Source organism: Solanum lycopersicum, chromosome 6 (genome assembly GCF_036512215.1).
Source record: "Solanum lycopersicum chromosome 6, SLM_r2.1".
Taxonomy (NCBI): domain Eukaryota; kingdom Viridiplantae; phylum Streptophyta; class Magnoliopsida; order Solanales; family Solanaceae; genus Solanum; species Solanum lycopersicum.
Genome location: NC_090805.1, coordinates 6,894,888 through 6,920,408, shown reverse-complemented (window position 1 = coordinate 6,920,408; position 25,521 = coordinate 6,894,888). Strand labels below are relative to the sequence as shown.

The 25,521-nt window shown below is 36.3% G+C and overlaps 1 protein-coding gene across 14 annotated transcripts in view; it reads left to right on the top strand.

The window, feature by feature from the left end:
• LOC101248680 (uncharacterized) overlaps positions 1-25,063 on the top strand; it is a 35,455-nt gene extending 10,392 nt beyond the window's left edge. For 2 of the 14 annotated variants that reach the window (XM_019214570.3, XM_069299050.1), the window contains 5 exons: positions 2,071-2,178; positions 5,044-5,124; positions 14,460-14,582; positions 21,157-21,268; positions 24,884-25,063. In XM_019214570.3, coding sequence (XP_019070115.1) covers positions 2,071-2,178; positions 5,044-5,124; positions 14,460-14,582; positions 21,157-21,268; positions 24,884-24,897 — 438 coding nt within the window. In that variant the 3' untranslated portion in view covers positions 24,898-25,063. Of the gene's footprint in view, positions 1-2,070; positions 2,179-5,043; positions 5,125-10,058; positions 10,155-14,459; positions 14,583-14,797; positions 14,884-20,140; positions 20,798-21,156; positions 21,269-24,459; positions 24,603-24,883 lie in introns of those variants that run through there. The other 12 variants (XM_069299053.1, XM_069299049.1, XM_069299054.1 and 9 more) reach the window with 8 other exon arrangements.
• Positions 25,064-25,521: the final 458 nt, after the last annotated feature.

Sequence of the window (25,521 nt, the reverse complement as noted above, 5' to 3'; positions counted from 1 at the left end):
CTGATATATACTATTTTCTATGTTCTCAAAACACCTAGCATTTCTTTCCTCCATATAGTCTACCATCTATTGGCTAGTACGTTTCTCCACCTGCTTCTGCTTTTGGCCAGTACCCCTATCTCTTCCCAGCTTTGAAGTGTCTGTGATCTTTCCTGGCATTGGACCTAGATAAATCTCTCAAGTTTAGAAACAACCTCCATAGTTGTCCTGTAAACTTTCAGTGCAAAAAGAGTTGGTTTACGATTTCCGCCTTCTCCGGATAAAATAAACATATAGGGCATAACCGCATAATGTTATCTCCTTTTCATTGAGTTATCCTGTGAAAGCAATGTCTCTTTGGATAAGAGCCAGAAGAAATAGACAACCTTATTAGGAATTTGACCCTCCAGATATTCTTCCATGGCCAGTTGATAAGCTGTTGATTGGGAAAATTTCTTGTATGCTTTGCCAACCTTGAATGTGCCTTTCCCAAAGCCCTGCCACCATAGCTCATCTTCCCCCTCTTGTGTCCCACTGAACCGGCCAATTATGTTGAAAAACTCTGCCACTCTTACAATTTTTCAACTATTAATTTGTCTCCTGAAGGTGATGTCCCATCCTTTGTGTCCAAATTTCTGCTATGGTACTGTGTTGTTGTATTGCTATGTTGTGCATGTCTAAAAAAAGGTTTTCTAGGATGCCTGCCTCATGCCATTTCTATTTCCAAAACCTTGTCTTTCCCCTTGTTGGTCACTTTGATCTTGGTGTTTATCTTAAGTTCATTCCATAGAGTTCTGATAGGCCTCCGTTGGTTCACTCCATATGGTCCAGTAACTTCCTCTGTTATCCAACTATCCTCCTCATATTTTGCTTCTAAGTGCGACTTGTCATTTGCATACCTTCAGAGCCACTTCGTTCTAAGGTCCTTTTATAGTTTTTCAAGTTGTTTATTCTTATTTCCCCATATCTCTTTTCTACAATCACCTCTTTCCATTTAACTAGATCATACCATTTTCTTTCTTAATTTCGCTGCCATAGGAACTTCCTTCCTAGATTATATCATTTTCTTTCTTTGTTTTCCTGCCATATAGGAACTTCATTCGGATTCTGTCCAATCTATTGCTTATCCTTGCCAGGGTTGGAAATAGTGACATCATGTAGGTTGGAATCTAGAACAGAGTTGATTAATGTGACCCTGCCTCCAAGAGACAAGTATTGCCCCTTCCATCCGGCCAATTTCTTCTCTCATTTTCCAATCACTGTATTCCAAATCTCGAATGATTCCCAAAAGGCATCCCCAAGTACGTGGTAGGAAGGAATCCCACCTGGCCACCCAGTATTATATTCAGAGCCTCCATGTTAGCTACATCATTTGTAGGATACAGAGAACTCGTTCTACAATTGATATGTAGCCCCGGAATCCCTTCAAACAGAATCAGGATCACCCTCAGATGCTTGAGTTGACCTTCTTCAGTCCCACAAAAGATGAGTGTATCATCAGCATATTGCAGATGAGTCACTTCTAGTCTTCCACTCTAGCCACATTTAAGAGTAATTCAAATAATCTTCTTCTTTAACTGATTTTCTCTTGAGTTCCGACGAGATTTCCACTCGACCCATATTGTAATGTCATATGTGAACCCATCTTCTGACTGTTATTTTAATCTCTAGATGCTTCCTCTAGAGTGACGTAGATCCACTCCATGGTCTTACTGCTCATCTCAGATCTTCTCATGAGCCTGCAACTTCTTTACACCCATTCGTACCACACCGAGTTGTTGGCTATCCACCTTGTAATGTTAAAAGACTTGTGCCTTGCATTGAAGTATATTCTGTTTTCCCGCGTGATCAGTTCTGGAAAGAAATGAAGAGAGGATAAAGCTAACACAAATAGTGATAGCTTGTGTTAGAGGCAAAAGAAAGGAAGGATTCCGGCAGGTTTTACTGCCAGAAAAAGTGGTTTTTTTCTCCTAAGAATTAGGAGAGAGAGGGTTCTTGGGACCTGTGCCTAGGAGCATATATTTTCTTATTACAAATATTTTTTTACTTCCTTTTTAATCACTCTGTTAACCTCTACAATGAGTCATGCAGGGCAAGGATCGTCAAACCCGTAAATACTATGCTACTTACAATACATTGTTGGGGATAAAAGAATTGATGCTAAAGGAAACATCATTACTGAACTCCATACGCTCACAGGTATTGTACTAAGCAAAATAAACCTGTTGAAGTTTGCTTTTAGTTAATGTAGTAACTTTTAGTAAAATAAATTGTTTAGTTTAAGATGAATTTGAATATTGAATTTTAGTTAGGTTGTTTGAATTGTTGAGATATTTTAGGTTGTTTTAAAATTCAAATTATGCAGATTATGTTTTTTATGTTTGCTATTTAAAGCCCCTCAATGCTCAATTAAACTATTGAAAGCCATTTCAATTCAATTCTTTCAATTCAATTCTTTTGTTGTCGATTTTTTAAAAACAAACACCAAAAGTGGTATCAGAGCTTAATTGATCCGTGAAATCTTTCAAAGAACTACAATACCATATTACCATTTTTAACCCATGAGGGCTATCCTACCCGTCAGGGCTACTATTTTCAACTCGTGCTTTTTTTTCTTTCTAATACCCCAAAAGTTTTCCATTGATGAAAACTATCAAATTTGGTCTATCAGAATAAAACTATAAAATTTGGTCAATTTTAATGAAAATAATTAATAGTAAAACCTAACTAGAAAACTTTAAACTAGGAAAACAAGTGAAAATTTTATGTCACACTTTCTGCCAAACAATCAAAAAAAAAAAGAAGGTAAAAATGCCTTTTTTTTTGCTCCAAAAACACAAGCCCGAATTTAGGATGTTTTGGGCATGAATTTCAGCCTATTTTGGGTTTAATTTGCAGCACCCTTTGACTCCATGTGATCTTGATTTTCAGATTCTTCGAGCTCCATGTGACACCAATTTTCCTCTGGGATTTGGAGATGCACCATGAAATCTGTAACGCTTATTCCACTCTTCTCCACAATTTTTGGACTCATTCTTGGATCTTCTTCCACGATAAGCATCTTCCTGAAAGTCCTAGCACGGTGCTCAAGATGCAAAAGAAGTACTTCATCTTCAACATCGTACTTTGAGGTCGTGGGGAGCTAGAAGAAGCAAAGAAGGTAGCAACTACTATCATGTATCTGCGAGGGGATACCAAGCTTTATTAGTGAGTGAAGTATGAAGCCATTAGGGCTGGTGAAGACACTCTGGAGACATGGGAGGACTTATCTAGTACAATGCATGAAGATGACTCGGGGAGCTGCAGCAAATCAAGTCAATAAGGGATTATGTGCCTGAGTTTTCTGCTCTCATGACGAATATTCCAGACATGCAAACTGTTGAGTGCCTTGCGGATTATCAGGTGGAATCCTGGAGGAACAATCAATCACAACCTTCAAAACTACACGGAACCAACTTAGCCGGGGTGTTCTTAATAGAGGTGGGGGAGATTGGGTTCAAATAACTCTTAAAGACTCTCATCAGGTAGGTGTTGCATTCACAAAGGGCCCTTGATGCAGAGAAGTTGGTATTTTACATGCTGTGATCTGCACACGGCAACTCATTGTACCTAATAGCGGAAATTGAACTCCCAACAAAACCAGGAAGAGGAGGCGAATGAGTAGGTAGCAATTGATGTCTTTTCCCATACATATTATTCTATATCTGCCACTAAGGTTGTATGTGTTACTTGGACAACTCTATATGAGGCATGTATTACTCAAGATAATATGAAGAAAAGGAAAATCCAACTCCCAAACAGATGCTATATGTGCAAAAAGGAGGCTGAAACTACTGTGACATCTCCTTCTTCAGTGTAAAATCGCCTCAGAAAATATGGAACGTGTTCTTTTTCTATTTGATCTTCAAAGGATCACACCCCTCTCTGCTAAGGATGCTTGTAAGAGGCAGGGTCATCGAATAAGGGGGCTGATCTGGGCAGCAACTCAGCAACTGGCTTGAGAGACCTCCTCACGTAGTACTGTCAAGTCTGCAAATGCGCCTTCCTTGGCCCTCTCATAAAAGATGAAATAAAAATATTAAACCTGGCTATATCTGCGTACCTCACTTGAGCAATGATGGATGCACTTGGGTAAGCAATCTACCAATTTTCAGCTATCAAATTGGCCAAGTGTTGGCCGTACTTTCCTAGGGCTGGCTGCACTTGGCCCTGTTTCAGTTGTTAAAATTTTAGCATCTTGTCCGATGATGCAGAAACTCACCCCAGTTTCTCGAGTCCCAAATCAAACATCCCAAAATGTCCTAACATCATGTGCACCTAAGGGAAGTATCGAACCATTGAGCAAAGCGTTAAAACATCATATGCACCTAAGGGAAGTATTGGACCATTAACCAAAGCGCAAAACTCAAAACTAAAGGTTGGGATATTGAATCTCCCAACACGATGACCATGCAGTGAGGTCTTACTCACTGTTTAGCATGCAATTCCTTCGTCAGAATCTGCCAGTCGCCAATGCTTTGACCATGCAGCACATCAACCCGCATGCGTACTCTGGATTTTTCTTTTTTCCTTTATCTCAGTTGAAATTTTCTTCCTTTCCGCTCACGACTTCCTACACATTAAAATCCTTAAATTTAAGATGAATAGGTCATTTTTTACTAATGAAAACACTTAAAATACACCAAAGTATGAGGTGAAATGCATCAAATTATATGTCAAAGGACCTATTGATCTTATTATCTATGAGTGAGCGAGGTGTATTTGGTTGGTTGTTCTCTTGAAGAGTGGAAAACCTTTTTCCGCTTTTTTGAGTTCCTCTTCTTTTGTGTAACTGTACTGATTTAGCACAGATTGAATTTAAAAGAATACTTGTACTCTATATCACATACTTTGTAGTTCTCCGATAGTTTTCTTGGGTTTCTACCATGTAAATGTACATTGATTTCTTGTTGCTATCCAAACTTTTTTTTGAATCTTCCTCCCTTTGTTCCTGATCAATCCTATTTTATCTATAGACATTGTTGATTTCTTCTATCTTGTCATTTTTTGTCTATGTTTGTATAGTTCAAAGATGCTCTTACTAGCCCTGCTGGTCGAAAGAAACTAATTGATTCCATGGAAGGAATTATGCACGGGACTCAACAGGTATATATGCTTCTCATTCTTGAAATGCATCTCTACTAATATACAAGGGAGAGTGAAGCAGTTTCTTGCTCGTCCTGCTTGGGATAAATTTGAAATTTTAACAACCATGTCATGTCTTTTAGTTTTTTATCTTATATTTCAGATATTTGTTAACATCTGAAATAGCCCTTTGATTCATTATTTAAGACAAATTAATCTAACATCTTTTAAGCTGAGCTACTTTTGGCGAATTGGGCCATAATGTAATTAAGAGCGAGAAGAAAAATGATTTTAAAGTGAAAATACATTCAATAGAAACTCCCAAAAGAAAACAGCTTTTCTTACTTTAGTTCTAGAAAATAATTATCTCAAAGTATTTTTAATTCAGTCCTAGGATTCACTTAGTGCCAATATTATTAGATTGCTACACTTTTCAAATGTCAGTTTGTCATGGTTACTCTAATAAGCTTTTTCTCCAATTCTTTTGAATGAGTGAGGAACTCTTAAAAACAGGAAAATAAACAACTTTTAAGTCAAACTGAAATGACTTTTAAGTCAAAAATAAAAAGGTAGGGAGAGACCTACTTTGGGTTTTTGACTTATTTTAAGTCATTTTAAACTTAGTTTAAGTCATTTTTTACCTTTCTAAACACTTTTCAAATTATTTTAAGTCATTTTTGATTTATTTTAAATTATTTTTTATATTTGTCGCCAATCACTTTCAGAAGTTAAAAACTGACTTAAAAGTATGTTTGAGCAATTTTAATTGATATCCGTCAGTGTCTTAAAAGGACTGAGTGCAAGGGGGGACATTTTTTCTAATAAGGGGTGAGGTATAAGCCTCCAGGCGCTGGATATAGGCCTTGAGGAACTGGGATAAGCCCCAGGAGACTTAATTTTTAATAGTTTAGAAATTAATACCATAGAAATAAATATAAAAAAGATGGAAAAGGTATATAGAACTACTTCATCTAAACATGCTAATGAGAATCATCAATATATGAAAACACTAATTAGAACTTGATCCATCAAAAAAACCTAACCAGACTTTGAAACAAAGTTAAAGTAGAAAATCATAAGAGCAAAAGAACTTGAAAAGAAAGAAAAAGTGAGAAAGAAACCTAATCAAAAGCGTTGAACCAAAGCAAGTGATGAAAGATGAAGTCTTTTTGCTTTTAAATTGCAAAAATAACATTTCTCATTTTACATGACAAAAGGTAAAGAGAGGGAATAAAAATTAGGACTAAAAATAAAAAATAAAAAATTGACTTTCAAGTTTTTTAACTTTTTAGAATTTATAACAAGCCCACTTTTGTGGTTTTGGTAATAAATTGAAGACTTGTTTAGCAATTCTAGTAATTTGGAGAAGCTTTCTAAGCTTACGCCCCAAAACAAAAACTCTCCCAGTGTCTAGGTGTCTGCCTAGAATAATGGGGCTTACACCTACCAATATTTTTTTACCCCCGGGTCTCCCTAGAACATTTTTGTTGTGCCCCACCCCGGGATCAATCCTGATTCTCCCCAAAAACTCCTTTTCAAACACTTATGTATATGTGCGGTGTAATGATTTTTTACAGTCAGGTTACTTTTATATCTATTCTCAGAAGCTCTACTTTATTTCAAGATTATTAACTTCTGGTGTTAAATAAATTTTACTTCTTCTATTACAAGTTGAACTCTAAATGTATTTATGTCCGACTCTTTTCTATTTGTGTTTGTTAAGATAAATAATTCTTCTCCTTTTCTCACCACTCTATATGGGTAGCACTCAGAAAAGAGTTACATCTTATTTTTATTTGTTTTTCTTTAGTTTGAAACAAACGACTTTGACACTTTCTAGTGCTTTTATATCTGGAGGAAGTAGTATCTGTGTAATAGTTTCATAAAAGTTCTCTTATCGTGACACCATCAATTTCAAGTTCTAAAATCTGAAATGATCAAAAATGGATATTTTGAGAAATATTGAAGGAGTATATTATTGATTTGTTGTTTTAATTATTACATAGAGAACCCTATTTATAGACACTACAATACAATTCCTTACCAAATAGGAGACTATAAACTATTCATATTCTTTATAAAGTTGTGTATACCTATTCTATTCTAACACTCCCCCTCAAGCTGGTGTATACAAATTATATGTACTTTGCTTATTACAAATGTAATTAATACGAGGACCGGTAAGGGACTTGGTGAAGATATCAGCAAGTTGATCATTTGACTTCGCAAATTTAGTAACAATATATCTGGAGAGTATCTTTTGTCTAACAAAGTGACAATCAATCTCAATGTGCTTAGTCCTCTCATAAGACACTTGATTTGATGCGATATGAAGGGTTGCTTGATTATCAAACTCAAGTTCCATATGACCGGTTTCTCCAAACTTCAATTCTCCAAGCAATTGTTTGATCAATACTAGCTCGCAAGTTGCTACAACCATTGCTCAATATTCTGCTTTGCATTATATCGAGCAACCACACTTTGTTTGTTACTCTTCCATGACACCAAATTACCTCCTACTAAAACACAATATCCGGATGTGGAACGTCTATCACAGGGTGATCCTGCCCAATCAATGTTTGTATATCCGGTGATATATTCATGTCCTTGATCCTTGAAGAGTAGTCCTTTACCAGGAGCTGACTTTATATATCGCAGAATCCGAACAATTGCGTCCCAATTACTATCACAAGGAGAATCCATAAACTGACTTAGACACTCACAGGAAAGAGATGTTCGATCTAGTCAACATGAGATAATTAAACTTTCCAACCAACCGTCTATACCTCTCAAAATTATTGAGTTTCTCCCTTGTCATGGGAGTAGTTTTAACATTCGAATCCATAGAAGTGTTAATAGGTTTACATCCTATCATTCCTGTCTCCTCAAGAATCTCTAAAGCGTATTTGCGTTGAGAAATAACAATACCTGATCTAGACTGAGAAACCTCAATACCTATGAAATAATTCAGTTTGTAAAGGTTTTTGGTTTGGAAATGCTGAAAGAGATACTGCTTCAAATTAGCAATACCAACTTGATCATTACCCGTGATAACGATATCAACGTACACAACCAAGTAAAATCACAAGATTTGGTGCTTAATGTCGATATAATACAGAGTGATCAGCTCCACTGCAAGTCATGCCAAATTCCTGAATTACTGTATTGAACTTTCCAAACCAAGCTCGATGAGACTGTTTCAAACCATAAAGTGACCGACGCAATCGACATACAAGGCTTCTAGACTCCCCCTGAGCAACAAAACCAGGTGGTTGCTCCATATAAACTTCTTCCTCAAGATCACCATGAAAAAAATGCATATTTAGTGTCCAACTGATGAAGAGGCCAATGACGAATGACAACCATAGATAGAAAAAGATGAACTGATGCTATTTTGGCCACATGAGCGAAAGAGTCTATATAATCTAGCCCAAATATCTGAGTATACCCTTTGGCAACAAGGCAAGCCTTAAGCCGATCAACTTGATTATCTGGACCAATTTTGACCGCATAAAACCAAAGACAACCAACATTTGAGGGGGAGACAAGCTCCCAAGTACCACTCGAATATAAAGCACTCATCTCATCAGTCATAGCCTGTCTCCATCCAGAATGAATGAGAAAGTGCTTCTTCTGTAGTCTTAGGGATGGAAATAGAGGACAAAGATGATTTTAAGGCATAATGGGATGAAGATAAACGATGATAACCAAAGAAAGTATAATGTGGATTAATATTTCGAGTGAATCCTATACTTCTTTGAAGTGGAATCGATTGGCTAGCAGGAGGCACGACCACTGTAGGAGCAGGGTCTGGCACATGACATGAATCATTTGAGTCTATTGCTGGACGTGGATGCTAATGATAAGTTAGTGTAGTGGCACTTCAACTGGAGATGGAGAAGTAATCGTAGGAACCTCAAAATTCGGTATAAGCAAGACCTGAGGTGTGGGTAAGACCTCAGGATGCTCAGAAGATGTGTAGTAAGGTTGAGATTCAAAGAATGTTACATCGGCAGACATAAGATATCGGCGGAGATCATGTTAATAGAACGATACCCTTTTTGAACTCGAGAGTAACCAAGAAAGACACATTTAAGAGCACGATGGGTTATTTTATCTTTTCCTAGGGCTAACTTATGAACAAAACATGTGCTCCCAAATAGACGAGAAGGGATACAATAGAGATGTGACTGAGGATTTAGTGTGGAATGTGGAACCTGATTCTGAATAGAAGATGATGACATTCTATTTAATTAAATAACAAGATGAAAGGACTGCATCGCCCTAAAAATGCAGCGAAACATGAGATCCAATGAGAAGGGTGCGAGCGGTCTCAGTGAGATGTCTATTCTTTCTTTCTACCACACCATTTTGTTGAGGAGTGTATGTACAATATGTTTGGTGAATAATGCTTTAGTGAGACATAAACTCTTGAAATTGGGATGATAAGTATTCTAAGGCATTATCACTACGAAATGTACAAATAGAGACACCAAACTAATTTTGTATTTCAGCAAAGAAACTTTTGAATACAGAAAATAACTCCAAACGATCTTTCATTAAGAAAACCCAAGTACATCTCGAATAATCATCAATGAAACTAACAAAATAACGAAATCCTAAGGTGGAACTGACTCTACTAGGACCCCAAATATTAGAATGAACTAATAAAAAAATAAACTCTGAACGACCCTCGATACCACGTGAAAATGTGGCACGAGTGTGTTTCCCAAGTTGATACGACTCACAATCTAACTTTGATAAATTAGATAAACTAGGCACCATCTTTTGAAGTTTGGATACACTCGGATGTCCCTGTAATTGACATGACATGTTAAAGAATTTGAAGAGGTAAGATAGTAAAGTCCTTGTGATTCATGTCCTGTGCCAATTCTCTGTACTGCGGTCCTGCATGAGAAATAAAAATCATCAAAAAAGGTTATGCTACAATGTAGGGCACGTGTAAATGACTAACAGACGCCAGATTAAAAGGAGAACCAGGGACGCAAAGGACATAGTCTAGAGTGACAGAAGATAAAGGTATGACTTTTCCAACCCCTTTTTGTTTTGTTTGTATCCTATTGGCCAAAGTAATAGCAGGAAGAGATTGTGAATAAACAATATTTGACAGAAGTGATTTGTTATAAGAAATATGATCAAAAGCTCCCAAGTCCCCGCAACAACATCATGTTGAACAACTCGAAGCTACTTGTGGAGATGTTTGCTTACTTGCTCAATATTGAAGAAATTCATCATATTTTGATTAGGCAATATGAGCATTATAGGATGGTCGATCAGGCGGAGCAACAAATGCTTCTTGTGGAGATTTCTGCTTACTTACACGATTACGAAGGAACTCATTATATTCCTTTAGAACAACAGAATCATAATTGGGTGGTGGACCATGTAAATATGACATATGTCACGAGTATGTCCAAACTTATGACAATAACTACACTTTGATCGAGATTTTCCAAGACGACCTCCTCCTCGGCGAGTCTCCATAGTCGAATATGCTCGTTTTTCTATGGTTTGAGATGTGAGAGCAGATGAGTCAATGGTCAGTGATGAAACTACTTTGTGGCTGGGAGGTGCGGCTAGACGAAGTAGACGAGAGAATAATCCATCAACTGCATGAATTGTAGGACTAGCTAAATCTGATCACGCATTGAATCATGGTCAGTAGGAAGTCCATCAAGTGTAAGTACTAAAAACAATGTTTGTCTATGTGGTTGTTGTTGAACGTCCGTGGTGACTGACATCAATGTTTCAAATTCCTCCATGACTTCCTGTACTTATCCCAAAGTAGGTGGAGATATCTAATTCTTCTTTCTTTAAGTTGGTCATACGATATATCACATCATAGAATCGAGATATATCATTAGTGTATAAAAGCACAAGCCTTATCCTACACTGAATGACATGTTTGGAATGGACGGAACCAGTGCATCAACTTAAAATCAATTGATCGCCATAAGAGACTACATAATTGTGCATCAACCTTCTCCCATTGTGCTTTGGCTTTTACATCTTCCCTACTACCTTAGTCTTTTCATCGACAACACAAGCAATGTTCGTTAAGTGATCTTGGACACCTTGACCCTTGCACCACAACTCAAATGAGGTTGCTTGTGTGGCCAAAAATTGGGTTTTTTTTTATCGTCAGAATCTGGTAGATCTGATCGCTGAATGTTGGTCAGAATAAAAAAAAAACATATGGTTAGCCTTGGAATGAAGAGGCGATCCAGATGGAAAAACAATTGGCGAAAAACTGGTCGGAAGATGTCTCACGCGCCGGCGCGTGGATCTGAAAACTCGTTGGAGAAATTCTTCCGGCGGCACATGCGACACTGTTTACTGGCCGATATGACTGGGTTTTGGTCGCCGGGATGTCCTCACCTAGTGGTGGTGTTAATTTTTAAAAAATATTGACGGAAAATATTAATTACCCGGACAGGTTCTAGGTTATCAGAAAAACTGGACAATGTGATATTTTATTTTATTATTTTTCTCACAATTGCTCTGATACCATGTGAGAAATATTGAAAGAGAATACTATTGAATTGTTTTAATTATTACATAGAGAACCCTATTTGTAGACACTACAATACAGTTCCTTACCAAATAGGAGACTATAAACTATTCCTATTCTGTGTCTACATATTCTATTCTAACACATATATCACAGTATACCAAAATTCTGTACTATTGTACATCACATAGTATTGTGGAACATCATTTATCTCTATTGTGACAAATAGTAGATGCAATGCTTTTTGTAACATTAAATTAAAAATGTTTAAAACTTCTTACACAAGACAACTGCTCCCTCCGTTTCAAAACATTTGCATTATTTCCTTACTAGTTTGTTTCAGAAAGAATAACATGTTTTTAAATTTGGAAATTGTATAACTTGAGCTTTCCATTTTATCTTTTATGACTACATGAAGTGTTGTGACATGTTTAAGACTACAAAATTTTAAAAATCTTACCACCATTTGAGAAAGAACAATAATAATCACATGTTGGACCTGTGCTCAACATGGACATCAACTCACCTATCATTCTACTAAGTGATGGTGGATCGTACATAAAAATTGCTTGCAAGATCTAGAATAGTCTCCGGCTATGCTTTCACAAAGTATAGCCACTTCAACTTGGAAAAAGTAGAAGAGGTGTTGTAGATTAACAAGAGCACGGGCATCAACCCACTTAGTATTCTACGAAGTGATGGTAGATCTCTAATAAAAATTTGTTTGCAAGATCTAGAATAAGTTTTGCCTATACTTTCACAAAGTATAGCCAGTTCGTAACTTAGAAAAAGTAGAAGAGGTGTTGTAGATTAACAACTGCCGGAAAATAACATAATTATTGTGAATCGGCTGGACACTTAGATACAAAGAATTCATATATTAGTGGAAACTGATATTTATTACTAAATTTGGTGCGAAAAAAGAAAAAAGAATAAGCAAGCAAGATTACTTCATAATGGATTGATTATTATCAATGTAGAAGAGAGGCTCCTTATATTGTCATTTTGATTATATAATATGCTAGGTTATTATTCTTTATGCCTATTTAGTGACTATTTATAAGAAAACACACAATTTACATTATTAATGTTCTTTACTACGTAATTTTGTGTGTAAAATAATAGTGTTTTAGTTTTAATGACGGATAGATTTTAAGTATTATTTTATAAATTTCGTGATTTTAAATTTTTGCGTGAAGCGCGGATAATTTTACTAGTGTTAATATAATACTCCCTCTGCTCCCATTTGGTTGTCTTAGTTTAACCAGACATAGAGTTTACGAAATTAAAGAGGACTTGAATCTTGTGGTTGTTGACTAAAGATATACAATGTACCAAAATGTACTTTAAATTTGTGGACTTCAACATGCAACGTGGAATGTTGAAATTAAGGAGATGCCATATTAGAAAAGAGACATTCTTTTTTAAACGAAGGAAAAAGGAAAGTAAAACAAGAAAATTGAAAGAAAAGGAGTATTTTACAGTATCTTTCCTACTCAAATTCAATAAATCTTGACATATTGAGAACCTTAGACATATATGATATGATTACTTCTTTTTTACTTCCACTTACCCATTACTTAAGGTAAAGAAACTTGAATTTGCAACTCTATATTGTAAAGTCAAGTTGAGCGTGCTAGATTGACTTTTTATTTCCCTTTTGTCACCATGAGACATACTAGCTTAGATGATAATGATATCCTTTTTTTAGGGAATAATGGTTGCATATTCAATGTTTAGAGAAGAGTTTAATACTTTAAACTCTATACCAATACCTCAACGAAAGAGCAGGGTGTGTAACTTTTCTTGAACAGTTGTAAATTTATTTTTTCAGAGCATTTAATCAATTCCTGTATGTGAGAAACAAGCTTTTTCAGAACAATGAGAAGGTTCATAATAACCAGAAATTTAGTGTTAATAGGAGGGACTAGAATCAATACATAGACTCTGATCCTTTAGATGGATACAAGAAGTTCAGGAATATCCTTCCGTTAGAACTCATCAAAAAGTTGCCTTGGAGAGGGGCAGTATTTTTTTTTGGGGGGGGGGATGTTAAGTGGATAGGATTATCATACCAATATGGAAAAATTCTAGATTAGTCGGAGCATTGCTTCTAATTTGTTCGCTAGATGTGTTCAACACATTAAATGTTATAGCCCGAGATATATCTAGCTAAAGTAGTTCTAGAATGTCTGTCCAGACACATTGTTGGCAAACATCGGAAGGACTGTCAAAATGCCAAGTCTATCTAAACATTACCTCTTTGCACCCTCTTTTGCCAGTAGATCAACTACTTGATTTTTCTCCTTGTATGTGACTGACTGTTGGATTATCCTATGACTGCATCTATGACCTGCATTCAAAGATTGATAAACAGTAAGTCAGATGGCCATTTTGTAGCATGTTGATAACCTCTAATGAATCTGAGGCTATTCTAATGGGAGTAGGATTATGTTGCGAAGCAATCTTTAATACCTGCATGATAGTAATTAATTCAGTGGGAGTGTAAGTGACATTGGGGATACCTTTCATGAAACCAATAATGCCTTTAAAACGAAAGCTTGAAGATCTCCTTGATGGTCTCTTGCATTGCCTATTTTCCTTTTGGCAAGTTGTGTAGAGGAGTACTAGATCTTCTCAGTGTCATATTCCATTTTTTCACTGACAACTATATTTCTGCCATTTATATTTGCTCTTGCCTATTGTCTATGCTTTCTCTCATCCAAAACAAATCTCAGCATAAACATTAGAAGATCGAAATATTTCTTAGTGGCGCTTATATGGTCTGTAAGATGAACACTTACTAGTGAGCTGCATATTCCAGAAGCTGGAAAAGGTGCAAATTGCTCTACAATCAGAGCGGAAAGCTCATGAAGCTCTCAAGGGGCAATATGCAGCTATAGTTTCAGAGCAAAGGCATTACAATTCTATCTTAGAGGCTTTCCAGGTATGGTCTTTATTAATATGATCTGAATAAAGCAAAATACATTTAGAAACTATAGTTGAAAATGAATCGTAAAATCTTTTTTTTTCACTTTAACTTTTATTGAAGATGTTGCACTTTAATAATGCATTTATCTAAACTTTGAGTCATTGAGGGGAGCATTTAGTTTGCACCTTTTGAATACATCCTGCTAAAGTTTGACTCATTGAGGGAAACAGTGTATAAACAGAGTAGCATGCGGACTCTGCAACTTTTTTTGATGACAAGGGAAACCTGCAGCTGCTACCCTTTGAGTGCGCACAAGGTAAAACCCCCGCTCCTATGCAATAGCTTGCAAATCACATAGGAGAGGTAACCCGCACTAGGCAAGTCTGGTGCGATGAGCTCGACCCAAGAGGCAAACCCCTTGCTTTCACTGGCAAAGGGTTTCGAATTTGAAACTTCCAACATGGAAGTCCCAAGCTCAAACGACTGGGCCATCCAGAAGGGTAACTCTACAGCTTTGTATCTCTGTAGAGTAGGCTTTGTTGGATATGGACAACTCACTGTGGTTTTTAAAGAAAACTAGTCTAACCCTCAAATACACATTTGTGCAAGCTAAGTATGTCTTGTAACCACTATGACTCCTTTTATCATAATTACCCAAAGAAACTTGCGGCACAGGTACTTTAGAATAACTTAACCCATCAAGAACCTTGGGTTTCTTTTGTGGTGGGGTTTGTGGTTGGGTGTTGGTGTTGGTGCAGGTATAGATTCTTGCTACTGTTGCCTTTTGGTGTTAGACAATTGACATATTTTTAGCTTGTTATTATTTTTACTGGTTTTTACTTATTTTAATTTAGTGCTTCCTATTCTTTAGCTAGACTTAATCAACTTTAGTTCCTCAACTTTCTGAAGTTAATGGTCCAATTATGGTTGTTAGTGGCCCCCTTTTATGGTAGTTAGTGGCACATGTTCTTATTTTATTTTTTCAAATAAGTTTCTTGAGTATTTTTGTTCTAACAGTGGCATCAGAGCCTCTAGTTGTTCTTACAGAACAAAAAAAGTTTTAACCTACAACACAAATGACATCCAACAACCTACCTTTAAATCCACGATTCACTTAAACTGGTGAAAATTACCAAATTTGGTCTGTGAAGATGCAAACTTTTTTGGAAGCCTATGAACTTTGGGAAACTGTGACGGAAGATAAACCACTTGCTGCTCTACTAGCAGATCCTACCTTGGCTCAGATCAAATCCAACAACGAAGAGAAGGCAAAGAAATCTAAAGTCAAGTCACTTATGCAGAATGCTGTGGCAGATACTGTGATTTACAAAATCATGGCTTGCAAAACTGCAAAAGAGGTTTGGGATAGGTTGAAAGAAGAACATCAAGGCAGCGATAGAACACGTCAAATGCAAGTGTTGTTGGGCTATTGCCTGTGTTCCAGCCAAAGGCCCATGGCCTAATCCTACTTGGAAAAGGATTGGAATTATTCTCTTTGTTTGGTTTCCAATTCTATTAGGAAAAGGATTGGAATAGTAATCATATTTGTAGTTGGTTTTGGCTTTGTAAGAAAAAGCACAACTCTATAAATAGAGGATGTTTTTGAGAGAATTAATTGCTCATTGGTATTGTCTTTGAAAGACATTAGAACATAAGAGAGCTTTTTGAGAGAGCTTTCAACAAGAGAAAAGATAGAAAGAAAAGGGTCCTTTTGTTGTAGTCTTTTCTCCGACCAGTAACGTTCAGATCGTGTTTCCCGATTAACTAACCGTTGGATCAGGATGAAATTTGGACTGAGTGTTCCTGACATCATGGTGGTTGATTTGAACAGTGGAGATCGAATTCGGAGGTCAGCAAGATCCTATTTTAGGTCCCGAACCGAGGCTGGGTTTGAGTGGTGTTTCTTTCTATTTATCTTTTGTTGGTGTAGCTATTATTTGTTCTCTTTTGGCACTTGTTGTGTATCAATTAGAAGAATATTTGTAACCCTCTTGTTGGTATAGTGAAGCAATTCGGATCTTGTCGATCCTGTGGTGGTTACCTTTGGTTTGAAGGGTTTTTCCACGTTAAACTTGGTGTTATTTATTGTTAGATTTTCGGTTTCATCTTTTCATCTCAACAATTGGTATCAGAGCTAAGGTTATCTATATGGAGGGTAATATGAGCAAGATGGTATGTCTAAACGGAAAAAATTACAACATATGGAAAAGCAAGATGAAAGATCTATTGTTCGTGAAGAAGATGCATCTTTCAGTTTGTTCTGCTCATAAACCCGAGAATGTGACTGGTGAAAATTGGGAATTTGAAAATTGGGAATTTGAGCACCAACAAGTATGTGGATATATAAGACAATGGGTTGAAGATAATGTTCGCAACCATATTGTGAATGAGACACATTCTAGAACATTGTGGGAAAAGTTGAAGACGCTTTACGCTTCAAAAACTTGCAACAAGAAGTTGTTCTTGTTAAAGCAATTGATGACCTTTAAATACAAGAAGGGCAGTTATATTCTTGATCATATAAATGATTTTCAGGGTATTCTTGATCAGCTATCTGGAATGGGTGTGAATTTTGATGATGAAATACAAGGACTTAGGCTTCTTAATACTCTATCGAATTCTTGGGAAATTCTTCGTGTTTCTTTAACAAATTCTATCACTGGTGGAAAGGTGACTATGGAATATGCAAAGAGTGGTGTGTTGGATGAAGAGGTTAGAAGAAAATCTCAAGACACATCTTCACATTCAGATGTTCTATATACAGAAGATCGAGGGAGACATAAGACAAGAGATCCGAGGAGTAGAGGTAAAAGCAGAAGTAAGTCAAAATTCAAGAATCCAAATATTATATGTTATCATTGTGGAAAGAAAGGACATTAAAAGATTTTGTAAACAATTGAAGCAAGATCTTAAAGAAGGGAAGAAGGAAGAAAACAATGAAAATAATGTTGTTGCTGTTGTCCAAGGTGAACTTCTCTTCGCTTGTGATAAAGACGTCATCAATTTTATATCTCAATATACAAGTTGGATAGTAGATTCTGGAGCCACATCACATGTCACACCAAGAAAAGACTTCTTTTCATCTTATACTTCTGTTAACTCTGAGGTGTTAAAAATGGGTAATACTGGTGAAGTTAAGGTGTTTGGTGTTGGCACTGTTTGTTTGAAAACCAATATTGGTTCAATGTTGGTCCTTCAAAATGTCAAGCATGCTCCAGACATTCCAATAAATTTGATATCTGTAGGACAACTAGATGATGATAGCTATCATAATGACTTGTGCAATGGCCAATGGAAGCTCACCAAAGGCTCACTGATTTTAGCTCGAGGAAGAAAACATTCAATTTTACACGTGACACAAGGATCGATTCTTGGTGACTCTATGAATTTGGTGGAGAGCGAGACTTTATCAGAATTGTGGCACAAGAGGCTTAGTCATATGAGCGAGAGGGGGATCACCTGTTTGGCTAAGAAGAATTTGTTTGCTTGTATGAAACAAGCAAAGGTGAAAAGATGTGTTCATTGCTTAGCAGGGAAACAGAAAAGAGTTTCTTTTCACAGTCATCATCCTTCAAGAAAGTGTGAGCTATTGAAGCTAGTACACTCAGATTTGTGTGGTCCTTTCAAAGTGAAGTCAAAAGGTGGTGCACTTTACTTTGTTACTTTCATTGATGATCATTCTCGGAAGATTTGGGTATATCCTTTAAAATTCAAAGATCAAGTGCTTGATGTGTTTAAACAGTTTCAAGCCTTATTTGAGAGACAAATGAGAAAGAAATTAAAATGTATTCGCACTGATAATGGAGGTGAGTATATTGGTCCCTTTGATAACTACTGCAAATCGCAAGGAATTTGTCATCAAAAGACTCCTTCAAAGACTCCTCAATTAAATGGTTTGGCAGAGAGGATGAACAGAACTTTAGTTGAGAGAGTTAGATGTGTGCTTTCAGAAGCTAAACTTTCAAATTCTTTTTGGGCTAAAGCACTTAACGTCGTTGCTTATGTTATCAATTTGTCTCCTGTTGTTGCTTTGGATGGTATGTTCCAAATAGAGTTTGGTTTGATAAGGATGTTTCTTATGATCACTTGAAAGTGTTTGAGTGTAAAGCTTGTGTGCATGTTCCAAAAGATGAGAGGTCAAAATTGGATGTTAAAACTAAGCAATGTATCTTCATTGGTTATGGTCAAGATGTGTTTGGATATCTCTTTTATGATCCAATTGATAAGAAACTCATTAGAAGTCGTGATGTTGTGTTCTTTGAAGATCAAACTATTGAAGATATTGACAATACTGAGAAACTAGATTCTCAAACTGATGAGAGCTTAGTTGATGTTGATCCAATTCCTATTATTGATACATCTTCTGCACATGAGGGAACCCAAGGTAATGATCAAGATAATGATGAGAGTGTAGAACATATAATTGTTCCTGCTGATGATGTTGTGGTTGATAATCAATCAACTCATGTTGGGTTGACCGCTTCGGATGCTCCAGAAACCTCTTGTAGAAGATCTACTAGAGAGAAGCGAAGCTCAACACGCTATTCTCATGATGAGTATATTCTAGTGACTAATATGGGAGAACCTGAAGGTTATGATGAAGTCATGTTAGATACTCATAGAGATAAGTGGAAAGAACTCATCGTAGACAATCACGAGTTTTGTAGAAGTGTGGCAGACAAGAAGCCTGTCAAAAGTTCCTCCACTTGAAGTCCATTTGGCCCCTTGGCTGGAGGGGGAGTTTGTTGGGCTATTGCCCGTGTTCCAGCCAAAGGCCCATGGCTTAATCCTATTTGGAAAAGGATTGGAATTATTCTCTTTATTTGGTTTCCAATTTTATTAGGAAAAGGATTGAAATAGTAATCCTATTTATTGTTGGTTTTGACTTTGTAAGAAAAAACACAACTCTATAAATAGAGAATGGTTTTGAGAGAATAATTAAATTGCTCATTGGTATTGTTTTTGAAAGACATTAGAACATAAGATAGGTTTTTGAGATAGCTTTCAATAAGAGAAAAGAGAGAAAGAAAATGGTTCTTTTGCTGCAGTCTTTTCTCCGACCAGTAACGTTCAGATTGTGTTTCCCGATTAACTAACCGTTGGATCGGGCTGAAATTTGGACTGAGTGTCTCTGACATCTTGGTGGTTGATTTGAACGGTGGGGATCAGATTCGGAGGTCAACAAGATCCTATTTTAGGTCCTGAACAGAAGCTGGGTTTGGGTGGTGTTTCTTTCTATTTATCTTTTGTTGGTGTAGCTATTGTTTGTTCTCTTTTGGCACTTGTTGTGTATCCATTAGAAGAATATTTGTAACCCTCTCATTGGTATAGTGAAGCAATTCGGATCTTGTCGATTTCGTGGTGGTTACCTTCGGTTTGAAGGGTTTTCCACGTTAAACTTGGTGTTCTTTATTGTTAGATTTTCGGTTTCATCTTTTCATCAGAACAGGTGTTGAACCTGAAAAGAGAGTTTGAGTCCTTGAATATGCATGAGGATGAAACTATCAGTAAGTATGCTGATCGAATCTCCTTAATTGTTAATAACATTAGACTTATGCCTGAAGAATTTACAGATAAACGAATTGTGGAGAAAGTTCTTGTGACTCATCCTGAGAGATTTGAATCTAAGATTTCCTCTCTTGAAGAATCCAAGGACCTGAGCAAACTTTCATTAGGTGAACTAATGAGTGCTCTTCAAGCACAAGAGCAAAGGAGGACTATGAGACGGGAAACGTTCATTGAAGGAGCTTTCTCTGTACAAAAGCAAAAAGGAAAGCAACAATTCCACCAAAAGAATAAGGGCAAGCATGATGGAGGAAACAATAGTGGAGATGTGAAGCAGAAGTGCCCTCCTTGCAAACATTGTAAAAGAAATACACATCTGGAGAAGTATTGTTGGTAGAGAGTCGATGCTATATGCAACAACTGTAAGCAGACGGGACACGTATCCAAGGTCTGCAAATCAAGAGCAAAGGCCTCTAGTGCTTTGCAAGCACAAGTAGCAGAAGCTGTCGATGTACATAAAGAGCAACTATTTGCAGTTTCATACTTTTCAATCAGTGAATCCTTTGATTCATGGCTTCTTGACAGTGGTTGCACACATCACTTGTGCAATAATGTTGAACTGTTCAAATTCCTCGATGATACTTACAAATCTAAAGTAAAGGTGGGAAACAGTGAGGCAGTAGAAGTCAAAGGCAGAGGTACAATGTCTATCTCAACAATATCAGGTATCATAACTTTTTCTAATGTTTTGTACACACCTGATATGAGTCAAACTTTGTTGACTGTTTGACAAATGCTTGAAAATAATTATTCTCTGCATTTTAAGAATCGTGAATGTTTTGTTTCTGACCCTTTTTGGAGTAGAGTTATTTTATATCAAGATGAGCAACAAAATGTTTTCAGTTTATTGCGAGAAAATAACTGAGCATGCTTACACTATTACTTAACAAACATGTACAAACCTATGACACAAAAGGTTTGGTCACTTCAATCTCAGAAGCATCGCCGAGAAGAAAAAAAATGACTAGTGGAAAATATGTCCGAATTTCTTTCTAATGCTCAAGTTTGTGAAACTTGCCAATAGGGAAAGCAAACAAAATTATCATTTCAAGCAAATCAAGTACGAAGAGCTAACCAGAAACTTCAACTCATTCATACGGATGTTTGCGGCCCAATGAAAACAGATTCGCTGAGTGGTAACAGATACTTTCTCCTCTTTATTAATGACTACACCAGAATGTGTTGGGTTTATTTCATAAGATTGAAGAGTGAAGTCTTTGATCTTTTTAAATAATTTAAAGCTTTAGTAGAAAATCAATGTAATCTTAGTATTAAGGCTTTAAGGTCTGACAATGGAGGAGAATACACTTCTTCTCAATTTGTGGAGTTTTGTAATAGCACATGTATTGAACGCCAATTGACATTACCACACACTCCACAATAAATGGCGTGTCTGAAAGGAAGAACAGGACAGTAATGGAGATGGCCATATGTCTTTTGCTCGAAAGAATGATCCCAAATCAGTTTTGGGCTGAGGCAGTCAATACCTCTGTATATTTGCTGAACAGATTGCCTACTAAGGCCTTGCAGGATCACTCCATATAAAGCTTGGTATGGGAACAAACCATCAATACACCATCTCAGAATCTTTGGGTGTATATGTTATTATCTAGTTCTATTAACAAAAAGGAGTAAGATGGATAACAAGGCTCATAAAGGCATATTTATGGGCTATAGTTCATCCAAAGGTTACAGGATTTTCTGTTTGAATCAGACAAACTAATTCTCAGCCGAGAAGTTTGATGAAGCAGCTGGTTGGGATTGGAAAAATCAGAAGTCCTCTTATTCTGATTCATTTTCAATAGAGCAGCCTCAACTTTCAGAAGATGAATTAGTGGATGATGTACAAGTAAGGGGAACTCGATCGTTAAAAGATGTCTATTAGCGGCGTAACTTGGTTAGCTCTGAACCAATAAGCTATGCTGAAGCACAAGACTCTTAGGCATGGAGGAGAGCTATGCAAGAAGAACTAGACATGATTGAGAAGAATGGATACTGGCAGCTTGTTGACAGACCTAGAAATCGCAAGGTAATTGGTGTAAAATGGATTTTCAAGACAAAACTCAATCGTGATGGAACAATTTGCAATCATAAGGCTAGATTGGTGGTGAAGGGATACACACAACAATATGGTGTGGATTACCAGGAAACATTTGCTCATGTAGCAAGGTATGACATAATCAAACTTATTCTTGCATTTGCATCTCATAGTTCCTGGCAGATTCATCAACTTTATGTCAAATCGGCTTTCTTGAATGGTTTGCTTGCTGAAGAGATCTATGTAGAGCAACCTGATGGTTTCTCAACTCCTGGAATAGAGGATCAAGTTTATCTCTTAACTAAGGCCTTGTATGGCCTAAAACAAGCCCCAAGGGCATGATATGAGAGGATGGACAATCATCTCATCCAACTTGGCTTTAGTAGAATTCAAAGTGAAGCTACTTTGTATGTGAAAGTCAATGCTGTAGGTGAGTCCTTAATTGTCTCAATTTATGTGAATGACATGCTTGTGACAGGAAGCAAAATTGAACTAATCCAAAGGTTCAAGGATGAAATGGAGAAAATCTTTGAAATGACTGATCTTGGAGTCATGAAGTACTTTCTCGGCATGGAACTGTTGCAATCCAGTGATGGGGTTTTCATATGCCAGCAGAAATACATTTCGGATATTCTAAATAGGTTCAAAATGCAAGACTGCAAACCTGTGAGAACTCCAATATCTACTGGTGCCAAGCTTGGCAAGGATGAGGATTCTGAAAAAGTGGATGATAGTATGTATAGAAGCATAATTGACAGTCTTCTATATCTAACCGCAAGCAGGCCTGACATTCTATTTGTTGTTGGTTTGCTCTCTAGGTTCATGCATGTTCTTGAGACACATCTCACAGCTGCTAAAAGAGTGTTAAGGTATATTAAAGGAACTAGCAAGTGAATTTTTTTCCCAACATCTACCAAAGTAACTATGAACCTGACCGGGTACTCTGATAGTGATTGGGGTGGTGGAGTTGATGATTCCAGAAGCACATCTGGATATCTTTTCTGTTTGGGGACAAGTTGTTTTAGTTGGAGCTTTAGAAAACAAGAAACTACAGCTCAATGAACAGCAAATGCTGAGTACATAGCTGCTGCATTTGCTGTGAATCAAGTATCTGGCTAAGGATGATGATGAAGGACTTAGGCCATGAACAAACATAAGCTATTGAGATCATGTGTGACAACAGTTCAGCAGTTTCAATTTCAAAAAATCAGTGTTTCATGGTCGAACTAAACATATCAAGATCAAGTTTCATTTTATTAGAGAAGTCCAACAATCTAATGAAGTGTTGATTGTTCATTGTTCATCTGAGAACCAGCTAGCTGACATTTTCACCAAGTCATTGCCAAAGGAAAGGTTTGAAAATCTGAGGCAAAAAATTGGTGTTTGCCACAAAAATGCCAAGGAGGAGTGTTAGACAATTGACATTTTTTCAGCTTATTATTATTTTTATTGATTTTTACTTATATAAATTTAGTGCTTCCTATTTTCTAGTAGACTTAGTTAACTTAAGTTGCTCAACTTTCTGAAGTTAGTGGCCCCATTATGGTTGTTAGTGGCCCCCTTTTATGGTAGTTAGTGGCACATGTTCTTATTTTAGTTTTAATGTTTTTTTTTCTTTGTATAAATTTAGACTTTTTGCAGATTAATATACACAAGGAATTTCATAAGTTCACTCTATTTTTATTTTTTCAAATCAGTTTCTTGAGTAATTTTGTTCTAACATTTGGAATATATTTGTCACCACTCACCAGATGTTATCACCCTTAGTTATTCAATAATTATAGCATTAGTTATTTCTTTTTAGCAGTAATTATTTCCTTTTAGTAGTAGTTATTTTCTTGTAATAGTGCAGTTTTTCATTCGAGTAGTGTTAGGAAGTCATGTCCTAGTTTCTAGAGGTAGTTATCTTTTAAGTATTGTATTTAAATTGTCAGTTTGTCTAAGGAAATGTAAGTAGAAAAGTAATTTCAGATTCTCAGTACTTTTGCTGAAGAGATTGTAGGTTCTCTCTTAAAGAACCAACATCATATATCGTAAGAAGAAAACTTCAGATTTCATATTGCATCACCCCATGCGAGATCCATATCAGGGGACCATAACACCATACTCATAGCATATAGCAAATCCTTCTGCTTGTCATACTTCATAGTTCAACTTCTCTAGACTAAGAAGATCTGACGAGCCTGTCTTTCATTTTGGTGAAGTGCGAACTAACTTTATTCATGTCTATTCTTCATACATTCTGATAATGTTATGTTGGGGTTTAAATCGTACTTTGGTTTACTCCAGTTTTTGTGGGTTTTCAATAAGAAGTTGTGCACTGATGTTCATCTGTAGCACCCATAAATCATGTTTACTCCATTTGTCAATGCCTATTCAACGAGCAAAGGTGCACTGCTGATGATTATTTTTTCCCTACTGATGTTGGCTCGGTAATCCCCTTAAATCGTATACTGTGTTTAGAAATTTATTCTTTCAGATTTTTAGGGAAGGACATCTAGTTCTGTTTGAATTGTAGGAATCATGATGCTGTGAGAATTTATCTAAAAATGAACATCTCACATAAAGTTGTTTTTTTTTTATAAATTTTTTTACTGTTCCGCTGTTTATAGTGCCTCTTCTTGTTTAACAGTTATATGAATGTGATTTTTTAGTTTAGAATTACCACCACATCGTTGAGTAGTTCCTAATGTAATGCTTCTATTATTTCCAGGTGGAATGTGCTAGGAATGAAATACTTCGCATGCAGACTTCAAAAGAACGCTTAGCAAGTTAAATTTACATATACTAGTTTGTTTCAAGTCATGCACAATGTATATTTTGAAAAACAATGTTAGTATTATTGAAGTAAATTTTGAATTATATATGAAGGTACAAAATATAGTTAATTTTATAGAGATAAGGGTCAAAAACACACCTAAATTATCCGTTTTTTTAGTTTCATACCTAAACTATTGAGGGTGAGTTTCATATATAAACTATCTGTTTTTTAGTTTGAGAAACATACCTCAGTGGTGAGTAATGCACTCTCTTTTATTTGAAAAAACCATGTCACGTGGCATTCCACATGAATAAAAATATTTTACCTTGACAAAATTAAATGATAAACTATAAATATTAAGTAAAAATTAAAGATCAAGTATAAAATATTTTTTTAAGATTAAAATTTAAATTATTTTTTACTTCACTCCACAACCTCCTCCGTGTAACCCCCCCCCCCCCTCCCCCCTTCAAAAAGAAATTGAAATTATTTTATTTTAAAAAAATAAAATTCTACAGCATCCTATTTTACCCTCTACTCTTAATTTTTATTTTTATTTTTACATTTTTCTTATTTTGTATTAGATATGT